At 44.0% G+C, this 13,238-nt stretch overlaps 1 protein-coding gene across 1 annotated transcript; it reads left to right on the forward strand.

Moving 5' to 3' along the window:
* The first annotated feature begins 984 nt into the window (after positions 1–984).
* On the forward strand, positions 985–2,340 carry LOC141191726 (uncharacterized). Its single transcript, XM_073661664.1, has 2 exons — positions 985–1,623; positions 1,793–2,340. The coding sequence occupies exons 1-2, from the start codon at positions 1,174–1,176 to the stop codon at positions 2,300–2,302; spliced, it is 960 nt and encodes a 319-aa protein (XP_073517765.1). The 5' UTR covers positions 985–1,173; the 3' UTR covers positions 2,303–2,340.
* Positions 2,341–13,238: the final 10,898 nt, after the last annotated feature.

Here is a 13,238-nt window from a genome sequence, read left to right on the forward strand (position 1 = left end):
GGAGGAGAGTCTCCTTTCCTCCAAACCCGGGTACCATCCGCACATTGAAACTCATGGAATCTGCATGTACAGATGCAGTGATGCGGATTCCATGTGTTCCAATGCAAGTCAATGGCGGCGAAAGCGCCACGCTTCCGCAAAATAATTGTTATTGCTGCGGATTTTTCCGCAATGATAATCCGCAGCGGAAATTTCCGCAGCATGTGCACAGCACATGCGGATTATCATTGGGGAACATGGCAGACCTTCTACCAAGCGTTTTTTAAGCGTTTCTGCAGCGGAATTGCCGCTGCGGAAAAGCTTAAAAAACGCGTAGTGAGCACACAGCATAAAAAAAATTATTATAATTAATATTGTGCCAAATTAATTTCACGTGAACTATCACATGATCTATCACAGGGGATCATGTGACATGTCATACATACAGGTATGTGTGCATGTGTGTGTGTGTGGGGGGGAAGGGGCCGTGCCTTCTAAACTGCCCGGGGTACTTGCTACTCTAAAGGCCCTGTCACACATAACGAGATCGCTAGCGAGATCGTTACTACGTCACAGTTTTGAGATCGCTGGAGAGATCGTTCGGGAGCCGTCAAACATGTATAACTTGCCAACGATTTCGGCCGCCCCAGCGATCTAACTAACGATCTCGTTGGTCGCTGGGACGCTGTCACACAGCAGCTATTTCAACGATCCACACTCAATGATACACACTTTGAGGGACTGTACTGTGACAGAAAGGCGTACATAAAATTACCTTTCCGCGCCCACTCATCTTCGATTGGTGGACGCTACTGCGTTCTGATTGGCCGGGGGTTTTTAAAAAGGCGACGTTGGGGCAATTCCGCTCCCTTGTTCCTATCTGCGCTTTGCTTTCGGATCGTAGCAGTGTTCTCCGGGCAAGTTTCGTCCATCTGGGATTTGTTGAAGCCTTGTCAGCGTCCTGATTTTTGGATCCTAGTTGCGTTCTACTGCTGTGATTCCATTCATTTGTGGATTTTCTTCAGCTGTGACTGAACATTGACTTTTGGGTTTTTCAGGCACTGTATTGCTTTGTTTCCACGGTAAGTTATTTTAGTGGATTTTTATCACACTCAATAAGTATATATTTGCTTATATATTGGAGGCCATTTTTAGTCAGCAAATGGTGTGTAGTACTTTTTACTTTGTTTGAAAATGTTTCATGTATGCTCACTGTATTGCTATCCTTTTCAGATGGCTTTCAAAAGTGAAGAGTTTGTGAGGGAAATGATTGACCTCTACCGCTCCCTGCCGTGCCTTTGGCAAATAAAATCAACAGACTACTGCAATAGAGAGAAAAAGAGGGAGGCCTACCAGCAATTGATTTCCCTCTTTAAAAGGCATGGCCCCAACGAGAAGGTGGATGAAGAGCTGGTGAAGAGAAAGATCCAGGGTCTACGTACCGTATATAAGAAAGAACTCAACCGGGTGGAGAAATCAAAGAAGTCAGGTACCGGCACAGATGAGGTTTATGTGCCGACATTATGGTATTATGATTTGCTTGCCTTCACCCGTGACCAGGAGCTACCTCGGCGAATGGTGTGTACGATACGGCAGACCCCGGAAGAAGACCCCGACATACGGACTGACTCCCCTGTTGAAGATGTAAGTACCTTCTTTGCTTCCCTGTAAATAGCATTTATACTTTCAATGTACATGCCATAGTTTAGCCGCCCCTCATATTTGTTTTTTAGTGCACGTGTACCCATGCTGGTCATAACATACCTGCTGGATGTTGTAACCAAATCTTAACTTTATTTTTGTGTTCCCACAGCACCATTGGCAAGATGACGACATCTCGGCTACGGAACGTGGTATGGAGGAGGCGAGTGTTATGTCAAGGAATGAGGAACCTATGGCATCGGTGAATGAAGACCCTATGGCCTCTACAAGTGAAGACCTTGTGCCTCGGCGACAGAGAAAATCAAGGAAAAGAAAGGCCAGCTTGCCGCCATCGCCAGATCTAGTATCTCTGGCGAACAAGATTCTACTTCTGCAGACCCAGGCCAAGCGGGACAGCTTTGCAACATATGCTGGCGAGAGACTACAGAGGCTGGATGACCGACAGAGGGCGCATGCAGAAAGGGTCATGTTTGAGACTTTAAATAAAGCGGCAGCCGGTGAACTTAATGAAACGTCTACTGTACATACTCTGATTGACCCTGGCCATTTTCAACAACATTCTTGGACCCATAGGCCGGACCCACTTCACAGCACACCAGTGCAGAGGATCCGGCGTCCACAAAGCCTTGCCCCCCCCCCCACAGTATCCCATGTGTTCTGATTCTTTTGTTTCCCCCAGGCACGGATACACAAATACAGGTAATCGATATGAAGAACTATAGTGATGTTTCATTTCAATTTTTTTTTATCATTTTGTAAATATTGTTAATTTAATACTTATTTAAATTGTTAAAATTGTTTATATTTTTGTTTGTTTATAAAAACAAGGTTTATTGTCCTCTTTTTTAACTTTACCCCTGCCCTCTGATCTCACCCTGATTGAAATAAAAATGTTTTTTGGTTGCCTTATTTTCTGCTTTACCTCTTCCCGAGGGTGGGACCCCTCACCCCTGCCCTCCGATCCCTTCCCAATCTCCGTTCCCTCCCCTCCATTGTCTACCGTCTATTCCCATCCCTGCTCTCCGCTGGTGATCACCTCCTCCCCTTCTCCTCCTCCGGCTCCAGGCTTTATCACCTGTCTTCTGTCTTTTCCCTGTGTCCTCTGGTCTTCTTCACAGCTGGTTTTCTTCCCCTCCTCTTCCTACTTCCCTTCTTTTAGTCTTTGGGGTCATAGTCATGGTGCACGGTATGGCAATGATCTGCCATACCATGCACTATGAGTCTGACTCAGATTATAGGTTGTATATACTAGATTCTTGATAGGGCGTTGATCCAGGGAACTAGTCTGATTGCCGTATGTGGAGTCAGGAAGGAATTTTTTTTCCCAAAACGGAGCATGGGTTTTTTTTGCCTTCCTCTGGATCAACATGTTAGGTCTTCCTTATAGTTTTCATACTATGTTCCTATTCTTTCCTCTTCTCTCTTCTTCTTGAATTAGCTGGCATCTGTGAAAGCCGACTTCAGACGGCTTTCCTGCCCCCACACAACTTCAGCTAATAATATCAATAAGTAGGCGGCAATGAAAGCCGACTTCAGACGGCTTTCCTGCCCCTACACTACTTCAGCTGATAACATCAATTAGTAGACAGCTATTAAAGCCGACTTCAGACGGCTTTCCTGCCCCCACACAACTTCAGCTGATAATATCAATAAGTAGGCGGCAATGAAAGCCGACTTCAGACGGCTTTCCTGCCCCTACACTACTTCAGCTGATAACATCAATTAGTAGACAGCTATTAAAGCCGACTTCAGACGGCTTTCATGCCCCCACACAACTTCAGCTGATAACATCAATTTGCAGGCGGCTATTAAAGCCGACTTCAGACGGCTTTCCTGCCCCTACACAACTTCAGCTGATAACATCAATAAGCAGGAGGGTGTGAAAGCCGACTTTGGAGTGGGCTTTACTGCCCCTGCACTGCTTGTTTTAGGCAGTATCACACAGGATAGGATTAGATACACAACCCGTCAGGCAGTATCACACAGGATAGGATTAGATACACAACCCTTTAGGCAGTATCACACAGGATAGGATTAGATACACAACCCGTCAGGCAGTATCACACAGGATAGGATTAGATACACAACTCTTTAGGCAGTATCACACAGGATAGGATTAGATACACAACCCGTCAGGCAGTATCACACAGGATAGGATTAGATACACAACACGTCAGGCAGTATCACACAGGATAGGATTAGATACACAACTCTTTAGGCAGTATCACACAGGATAGGATTAGATACACAACCCTTTAGGCAGTATCATACAGGATAGGATTAGATACACAACCCGTCAGGCAGTATCACACAGGATAGGATTAGATACACAACCCTTTAGGCAGTATCACATAGGATAGGATTAGATACACAACCCGTCAGGCAGTATCACACAGGATAGGATTAGATACACAACTCTTTAGGCAGTATCACACAGGATAGGATTAGATACACAACCCTTTAGGCCGTATCATACAGGATAGGATTAGATACACAACCCGTCAGGCAGTATCACACAGGATAGGATTAGATACACAACCCTTTAGGCAGTATCATACAGGATAGGATTAGATACACAACCCGTCAGGCAGTATCACACAGGATAGGATTAGATACACAACCCGTCAGGCAGTATCACACAGGATAGGATTAGATGTAACAAAGTGTAGACAATAGTGGATATAAACTAATTTTTTTTTATAAAAATATAAAAAATATAACCAACCAAATAATATCAACTACATAACAAAAAATAAGTTATTGGCTGCCGTGACGGTCATGGGCTGCCACAAATCTTGCCAGCATCACTCCGTGCTGGTGGATCTCTTCACTCAGTCTCCGTTGTGACGCCAGGAGATCTTGTAGTGTTGGGATTTCTACGGAGGTAATAGTTAAACTTAAAAGTCCAATAATTCTGTACATTCATCAAATTAAGGCTATGTGCCCACGATGCACCACTCCCGGGTACCATCCGCACATTAGAACGCGCTAATTACGCAAGTACAGATGCAGTATTGCGGAATTGGCGCATTATAATGCAAGTCAATGGCGGCGCAAAAAAACCACCTTATGCAAAATAATTGGTAGTGCTGCGTTTTTTTCCGCAATGATAATGTGCAGCGGAAATTTCCGCAGCATGTGCACAGCACATGCGGATTATCATTGGGGAACATGGCAGACCTTCTACCATGCGCTTTTAATGCGTTTCCACAGCAGCAAAAACGCTGCAGAAACACCTTAAAAAACGCATCGTGGGCACACAGCCTATCAGGTACATGTTTGGTATTTAACACTTACGGTTTTCAGGTTGCTCGGATGATGACGAGCTTAAGGACCACCCGGATCCCCTGGCACCACCGGCTAGAGAAAGACACAACACTTAATAGTACATGACAGCCCTATACTTTCCAAGTTGTATGGACCGTATTTTATGTCAAAGCATTACCGAAAGATGAAGCTGCACCTATATCACGGAGTGATGCTGGCGAGCTGGCAGAGGAATGCTGCTGGGGCTCCAGGGCTGGAGGTGACTCCCTTGGGGGCTCTGGGGCTGCAGGCGCTGGAAAACAAATAACATTAGATACCTAAGGTGATTGCAGTTGTAACTAATGTGCTGCCATATATTGTGTTAACATATTTTAAAACCACTCACCACGGCGGGGCAGGGTCCGTGACCGGATGCTGACGATTCGGTCGGCAGACCTATATTTCAGGTCCGCCAGCTTTTTACGGATTTGTGTAGCAGAGCGCTGCACCCCAAATCTCCGGACCAGGCCCCGACCGATCCTCTGCAGCACCGCCTGTTTATGGAGCACTGGATGCTCAGAGTGCACATGGCACTCATAATCAAGTGCATCCAGGTGCTCCACAAGGTAGCACACCTCAGCATCACCCCAAGGAGATGCCCTGACCCTGGATGCCATAATGCTCTTAATAAGCTAGGCCGCAACTACGTCGTTAGACCCGCCCACGACGCATGAACGTCGGTAACCACGCCCACGACGCATGAACGTCGCCAATAAACCCGCGGTTTATTAGAGAACCCTATTGTGACTTGAATTATTAGCGTGTCGGACTAGAGACGCTGTATTGATAATGCGACGTCTGTAGAACGCAGCAGTGTCTCTATTGTGACGGTCACACAGGAATACTGGTGTTTAGGTGGTTTTATGTAGAAATATGTATCTATATTTTTATGTAGGTATGCATACTTCTGTGTCTGTGAGTATGTGTGTGTATATCTGGTTATCTGTATATAAGTGTGGATATGGGTGTAGATTTTTATGTATCTGAATATGTATGTGTATATGGATGTGTATATGGATGTATACATACGAGTACAACAGTGGCGTACCACCATTGGTGGCAGGCCACATAACTGCTATGGGGCCCGTGGCCGTAGGGGGCCCGTGAGCCAGCGGACCCCATAGCAGTCTCCCCCATTCTGGAGTAGTAAGTATGTATTTATATATTTTTGTAAATCAGTCAGTACTGATAATACTGGAGGACTGGGGCTGCCTTTTACCCTATGGGGGGCTGCATTATACTGTGTGCTCTCCCATCCTGGTATACAGGGCTGCGGAGTCGATAAGCCAAACCGACTACTCAATTTCCATTACTCCGACTCCACCTCCCTCATACATGGCTCATGTGATACATTAGGGTCATTACACTGTGCATGTGGAGGCTAAAAAGGAGGAAGTCACCATCGGGGTATCATACTGTGTTAAGGGGGACACTTTTGTTGGCATCACATTTTTATGGGGCTATGAAAGAGTAATTTAGGAGTTCAGAAAGGAAGAAAGGCTGGAAGGTTGTGGGATCTGCTCTTCTGTGTCCCCAACAATTATTTTCTTTTTTTTTTTTTTTTTTTTTTGTGGGGGGGGGTCCCAATTATAACTTCTGCTATGAGCTCCCATGATTCCTATGTCCGCCCCTGGAGTACACGTATGTGTATACGGGCCCTTACTATTGAAACAATGATAAACAAATCTTTTGCAAAGTTAAACACAGTTTATTACACAAATCAATACAAAACTGAAAGTAGTGTATAATTGTCAGTAGTTGCCCACTATAAGTTCTGATGTTGCCAAGTAACAGCACCAGGACCGTTAAAATACTGGCAGTAGTTGTCGCGGCTGGTTTTCGCATCCTGGGTGTTTCTGCCATATCCCACTGGTTGAAGGCCTGCAATTGCAGGATCGTTTGAACGCCATTCACCGAGCTCCACTTCCCCATTGGCTAGGTCCACAGAGTCCACGAAGCCAGGCGGACAGTACGTAATTGCATCACGTCGACGAAGAAAGTTGTGAAGTGTGCAACAGGCCAAAACAACAGAGTCTATTGATGTAAGCTTCATGTTAATTGGCGTGTGAAAAACTCTGAAGCGGTTGGCCATGATACCGAAGGCATTTTCAACAACACGACGTGCCCTTGACAAACGATAATTGAAAATTCTTCTTTCCTGGGTAAGACTTTTTTGGGGGAACGGTTTAATAAGATTGGGATGAAGTGGGAAGGCTTCATCGCCGACAAAAACAAAATTAAGGTTACCTGTAGTCTCTGAGTTGGGAGGCAAGTGTAGGTCACAGTTGTCCAATCGCTCTCCAAAAAGTGTGTGCTCTAAAACACCACCATCAGAAACCCTGCCGTTCATGCCAACATCTACATTTATAAATTCGTAATTGGCATTAACAAGGGCCATCATGATGATGCTGAAATAGCCATTATAATTATAAAAATAGGATCCGCTATTTGGTGGCTGAGTGATTCGGACATGTTTCCCGTCCAAAGCCCCACCACAGTTAGGGAACTGCCACAGCTGCTCAAAATCAGAGGCAATCTTTTTCCATTCCTCCTCCGTGTTGGGAAACTGTATGTAACTACGTAGACTGTGGTAAATTGCATTACATGTCTCCGGGATTAGAACACTGAGCATGGGCCTGGAAATGGCTGCAGAAAAATGCAAGTCTTGGAGTGAGCGTCCGGTGGCCAGGAATCTCAGTGTGACTGCCAATCTTTCATCTGCCGGAATGGCAGCACGCATCGCTGTATCCTTCCGTTGAATACGTGGCGTAACTCGTTCCAATAACTCTTTAAAAGATTCCTCTGACATCCTCAGATAGTTGCGGAAATCATGAGGATTCTTCTCCTGAAGCTCTCTTACAAGTTGCATGTGGGACAATTCAGACCTCTTCTGCAGCCACTCTCTGGTCCACATGCGACGCTTTCGTTTGGAACGCCTCTGTAGCTCTCGTGCCTCATCTTGACGCCGAGCTTCCTCAACCAGCAATGCAGCAACCACAATAGCACACTGCCCGTCGTCCATGATGTGCAAACTGCAAACATAACATGAAAAGATGAGAACACTTTCAACAAAACAATTAACACAAGTATTGAAACTGTATATAAAAAATATCATGGAAAACCATATTCCATTCTGTTAGTGAGCATGACAGAAAATGCGCTATGTGGGTGCATGTGCATGAGACCCCTAAAATATCTGCCCATGCAAAAGCATACATATATATATATACAAATAGAAGCCAAGCCCTCCCTCCCTGAAAAGCAAAGATAACAGATAATTAGTAAATGTGATAAAAGAATAAAAATGGAAACGCATCTGAGACCTCAAACAATACCTACCTTACTAAAGATGTCTGATATGTTCAAAGCGGAGTCACAGCTGGAGAACGCTGCAATGATCCGCAAAAATCAGCACTAGTCCAATGAACGGATATTAGCAGCCCGGAGAACTCTGGTAGGATCTGCAATAAAGCACGAGGTCAGAAACAAAGGACGGAATCGCTATTCTGTTGCCTTCTTTATGCGCGTCCGGAAATGAGAACGCCGTAGCGACCACCAATCGGGGACGAGGGGCGCGGAATAGTCCAATTTATACACGCCTACGTGTCTCAGTTCTGAATCGCTGGACGAGGTCGTTGGCTAGGTGTCAAATACAGCGATGCACACTGCCCAGCGGGAGTGCAACGACCCAGGAATGGTCCAGGGAGCTTTGTAACGATCAACGATCTCGCAGCAGGGGCCTGATCGTTGGTACCGGTCAAACGTAGCGAGATCGCTAGCGATGTCGCTGTTGCGTCACAAAACCCGTGACGTATCAACGATCTCGCTAGCGATCTCGTTATGTGTGACAGGGCCTTTAGGCTGCATTCTCACATTTGTGTGAAATGTCCGTGTGCTGCCAGATCTTTTTATCGGATGGTTCACGGACTCGTACAGTTTTATAGATCCATTCACACATCCATGAAAATCACGGATCTGAGAATGAGATCTAAGAGGGTCAGAGAATGTCCTGTTCTGATCCAATATTGAGGATTAGAATAGGACATGCTCAATGCATCAGTAAAATAGGGCAGCACACCGACCCTGCACACAGATGCAGGAATGTAGCCTTATTATGTATAGCACAGTCCCTTAGTATATAGTGCACTCACTTATTATGTATAGCGCCATCCTTAGTTCATAGAATCATAGAATCATAGAATGGTAGAGTTGGAAGGGACCTCCTGGGTCATCTGGTCCAACCCCCTGCTCAAAGCAGGATTCACTAGATCATCTCAGACAGATGTCTGTCCAGCCTCTGTTTGAAGACGTCCATTGAAGGGGAACTCACCACCTCTCGTGGCAGCCTGTTCCACTCATTAATCACCCTAACTGTCAAAAAGTTTTTTCTAATATCTAATCTTTGTCTCCTCCCATTTAGTTTCATCCCATTGCTTCTAGTCTTTCCTTGTGCAAATGAGAATAAAGATGATCCTTCTACAATGTGACAGCCCTTGACATATTTGTAGACAGCTATTAAGTCTCCTCTCAGTCTTCTTTTTTGCAAGCTAAACATTCCCAAATCCTGCAACCGTTCCTCATAGGACATGGTTTGCAGACCAGTCACCATTCTGGTCGCTCTTCTCTGAACTTGCTCCAGTTTGTCTATGTCTTTTTTAAAATGTGGTGCCCAAAACTGTACACAGTATTCCAGATGAGGTCTGACCAAAGAGGAGTAAAGACCGATAATGACTTCACGTGATCTAGACTGTATGCTTCTGTTAATACATCCCAGAATTGTATTTGCCTTTTTTGCTGCTGCATCACACTGTTGACTCATGTTCAGTCTATGATCTATTAGTATACCTAAGTCTTTTTCACATGTACTGTTGCTTAGCTCTATTCCTCCCATTCTGTATATGCTTTTTTCATTTTTATTGCCCAGATGTAGTACTTTGCATTTTTCCCTGTTAAAAACCATTCTGTTGGTTGCTGCCCACTGCTCCAGTTTATTTAGGTCTTTTTGAATCCTCTCTCTCTCTTCTCTAGTATTAGCTATCCCTCCTAGCTTTGTGTCATCAGCAAATTTAATCAGTTTACCCTCAATTCCTTCATCTAAATCATTGATAAAGATGTTGAACAATACAGGTCCCAGGACGGAGCCCTGTGGTACCCCACTTGAGACATTCATCCAGCTGGATGTGAAGCCATTTACAACCACCCTTTGAGTCCGATCACTAAGCCAGTTATGAATCCACCTAACAGTTGCCTGGTCCATTGCATACTTGGTCATTTTTTCAATAAGGATGGTGTGAGATACTTTGTCAAATGCTTTGCTGAAGTCAAGATATACTATATCTACAGCATTTCCCTGATCCACCCAGTCAGTGATTCTGTCATAGAAGGAAATTAAGTTAGTCTGACATGACTTGTTAGTTACAAACCCATGCTGACTCTGGTTAATCACTTCATTTTTATCCATGTACTTACATACATGTTGTTTAATAATTTGTTCAAAGATCTTTCCTGGTATAGAAGTCAGACTCACCGGCCTATAGTTCCCTGGGTCCACCTTCTTCCCCTTTTTGAAGATAGGAACAACATTTGCTCTTCTCCAGTCTTCTGGGACTTCTCCTGTTCTCCAAGAATTTTCAAAGATTATGGAGAGTGGTTCTAAAATTTCTTCTACAATCTCCTTCAGTACTCTGGGGTGTAATTCATCTGGACCTGGAGACTTGAACTCATTTATGTTAGCTAAATATTCCCTCACAATCTTTCTGTTTACTGATAACTTGGATTCCTCTATTCCTTTAAAAGGACAGTGAACATCAGTTGATGTTACATTTTCTTTCTGAGAGAAAACAGATGCAAAATAGGAATTAAAAAGTTCGGCCTTCTCAACATCCTCTCTTACCATTTCTCCATTTTCATCCTGTAAAAATCCTATAGCATCTTTGACTTTTCTTTTACTTTTGACATACCCCCAAAATCCTTTTTTATTGCTTTTGACATCTCTTGCAAGCCTTAATTCATTGTCAGCTTTAGCTAACCTGATACGTGCCCTGCAGGATCTGCAGACTGCATTATAATCTTCTTTAGATATGCCTCCCTCTTTCCATTTAATAAACATTTCTTTCTTTCTTTTTAGCATGTGTTTAAGTTCTGTGTTCATCCATCCTGGTTTCCTTAAATGCTTCCCATTCTTCCTACTTTTCGGGATTGTTAACGATTGTGCTTTGAGAATCTCATTTTTAAAAATTTCCCATCCTTCCTGGACATTTTTGTCCTTAAGGACATCCAGCCATTGGATCCCTCCTATTCTCTTTCTGAGTCTCTTAAAATCTGCCTTTCTAAAATCTAACCTTGAAGTTTGAGTCTTCACATGTCTTCCTCCTCTAGTTATCCAAAATTCTATAATAGCATGATCGCTGCCTCCTAGGGTCCCAGCCACCTTTACCTCCTCAACCATTTCCTCCCTGTTTATAAGAATTAGATCCAAAGTAGCAGATCCCCTTGTTTTCTCCCCTACCTTTTGGAAGATAAAGTTGTCAGCAAGAGAGGATAAGAATTTGCTTGACCTGTTAGTTTTACTTGAGAGAGATTCCCAACAAATGTCTGGATAGTTGAAATCTCCCATGACCACTACATCATATTTTTTGGAGAACTTGGTCATTTGATACATAAAGAGTTCATCCATATATTCAGCTTGCCCAGGTGGCCTGTAGTAAATGCCTACAATGGTGTCCTTTCCGTTGTTCTCTCCTTGTATTCTTACCCAAACAGTTTCCACAGAACTCCCAGTCTCTGAAGCTTCAATCTCTGTGCAGATATACGCTTTTCTAACATACAATGCAACACCTCCTCCTCGTTTATCAAGTCTGTTTCTTGCAAATAAGTTGTATCCTTTTAGCCTTTTATTCCAATCATGTGTATCGTCCCACCAAGTTTCAGTGATTCCAATGACATCATATTCCTTTTCCTGCATTAGTAGTTCCAATTCTCCTTGTTTGTTGCCCATGCTTTGTGCATTTGTATAAAAACATTTTAGTTTGTGATTGGTTTCTCTTCCTCCCATATTTTTATTATTTAGATTTTTTTGTCTTTGTTCTTCTTTTCCACTTCCAGTAGCAGAGATCTCAATAGTATTTGTCAGCTGTATGGCTTTTTCTGGCCTTTTGCTTCCCTTCCCACATTGTTCTAGTTTAAAGCTCTCCTGATGAGTGCAGCAAGGCAATTTCCAAATACATGTTTTCCAGTCTTCGTAAGGTGCACCCCATCTCTAGCAAGTAGTCCATCGTATAGGTAATTCATTCCGTGATCCAGAAATCCAAATCCTTGTTGACGGCACCATCGACGTAGCCAGTTGTTCACCTGTAGAATCTTATTCCACCTCATTGTTCCATGGCCATCCACTGGGAGGATGGATGAGAAGACCACCTGCGCTCCCAATTCTTTCACTTTCTTGCCCAAGTCTTCAAAGTCACTGCAGATGGTTTCCAGGTCCTTTCTTGCGGTGTCATTTGTCCCCACATGTATTAGCAGGAATGGGTAGTGATCTGTAGGTCTGAAGAGTCTTGATATCCTGTCAGACACATCTTTAATTTTTGCTCCTGGAAGACAGCACATTTCTCTTGAGGTTATGTCTGGTCTGCAGATAGCAGCCTCTGTTCCTCTTAACAGGGAATCCCCCATGACCACCACTCTCCGTTTTTTCTTCACAACATTCTTCTTTCTCCATCCAGGAGGATTCTGAGGGCTTACAAGGTTATTCATTGCTGGCAAAGTCTTATCTTGCTGTATTTCTTCATGGTTCTCCTGCGAGAGAGCCTGGTACTGGTTCCTGAGCAGTATAGGTGCTGACTGCCTCTCGATCCTCCTGCTTCTGTGGGTCACATGCTTCCATTCCTGTTTCCTCAGGTGCAGTTCGAATTTCTTCTCTTTCTGAATCATGAAGAGATAATTCTGCTCTGTCTAAGAACTCTTCACCTTCCTTAATGATTTTCAAGGTAGTTAACCTCTCTTCTAGATTTCGCAACTTTTCCTCCAACAGGGACACAAGCTTGCATTTCTGGCATGTGAAGTTTGGCTTTTCCACTGGCAAGTCTGTGAACATGTAGCAGGATATGCAGCTCACCAAATGGCTCCTGGACTCTTCCATGTTCTTACTGTTAATGTTCTGAAAACAGTGAAAAAAGCTTCAAAAAAAAGCTTCAAAATGCGCGCGCCGGTAGGCGCGCGGTTTACCGATGTCCTCTTTTCAGCTCCAACAGCCAAAATCCAGTGTTCTTTGAGCTCACGGAGACTCTTCACTT

This window comes from Phyllobates terribilis, unplaced genomic scaffold (assembly GCF_046119375.1).
Source record: "Phyllobates terribilis strain yellow unplaced genomic scaffold, ASM4611937v1 Scaffold_51__1_contigs__length_9155689, whole genome shotgun sequence".
In the NCBI taxonomy this organism is placed as follows: domain Eukaryota; kingdom Metazoa; phylum Chordata; class Amphibia; order Anura; family Dendrobatidae; genus Phyllobates; species Phyllobates terribilis.

What these genes read in the sequence shown, in the direction of transcription:
- LOC141191726 (XM_073661664.1), top strand. Translation starts at nt 1,174, where the DNA reads ATGTTTCATGTATGCTCACTGTATTGCTATCCTTTTCAGATGGCTTTC. An exon ending in CTGACTCCCCTGTTGAAGAT is followed by an intron (nt 1,624 to 1,792) that starts GTAAGTACCTTC and finishes GTGTTCCCACAG; the next exon opens with CACCATTGGCAAGATGACGA.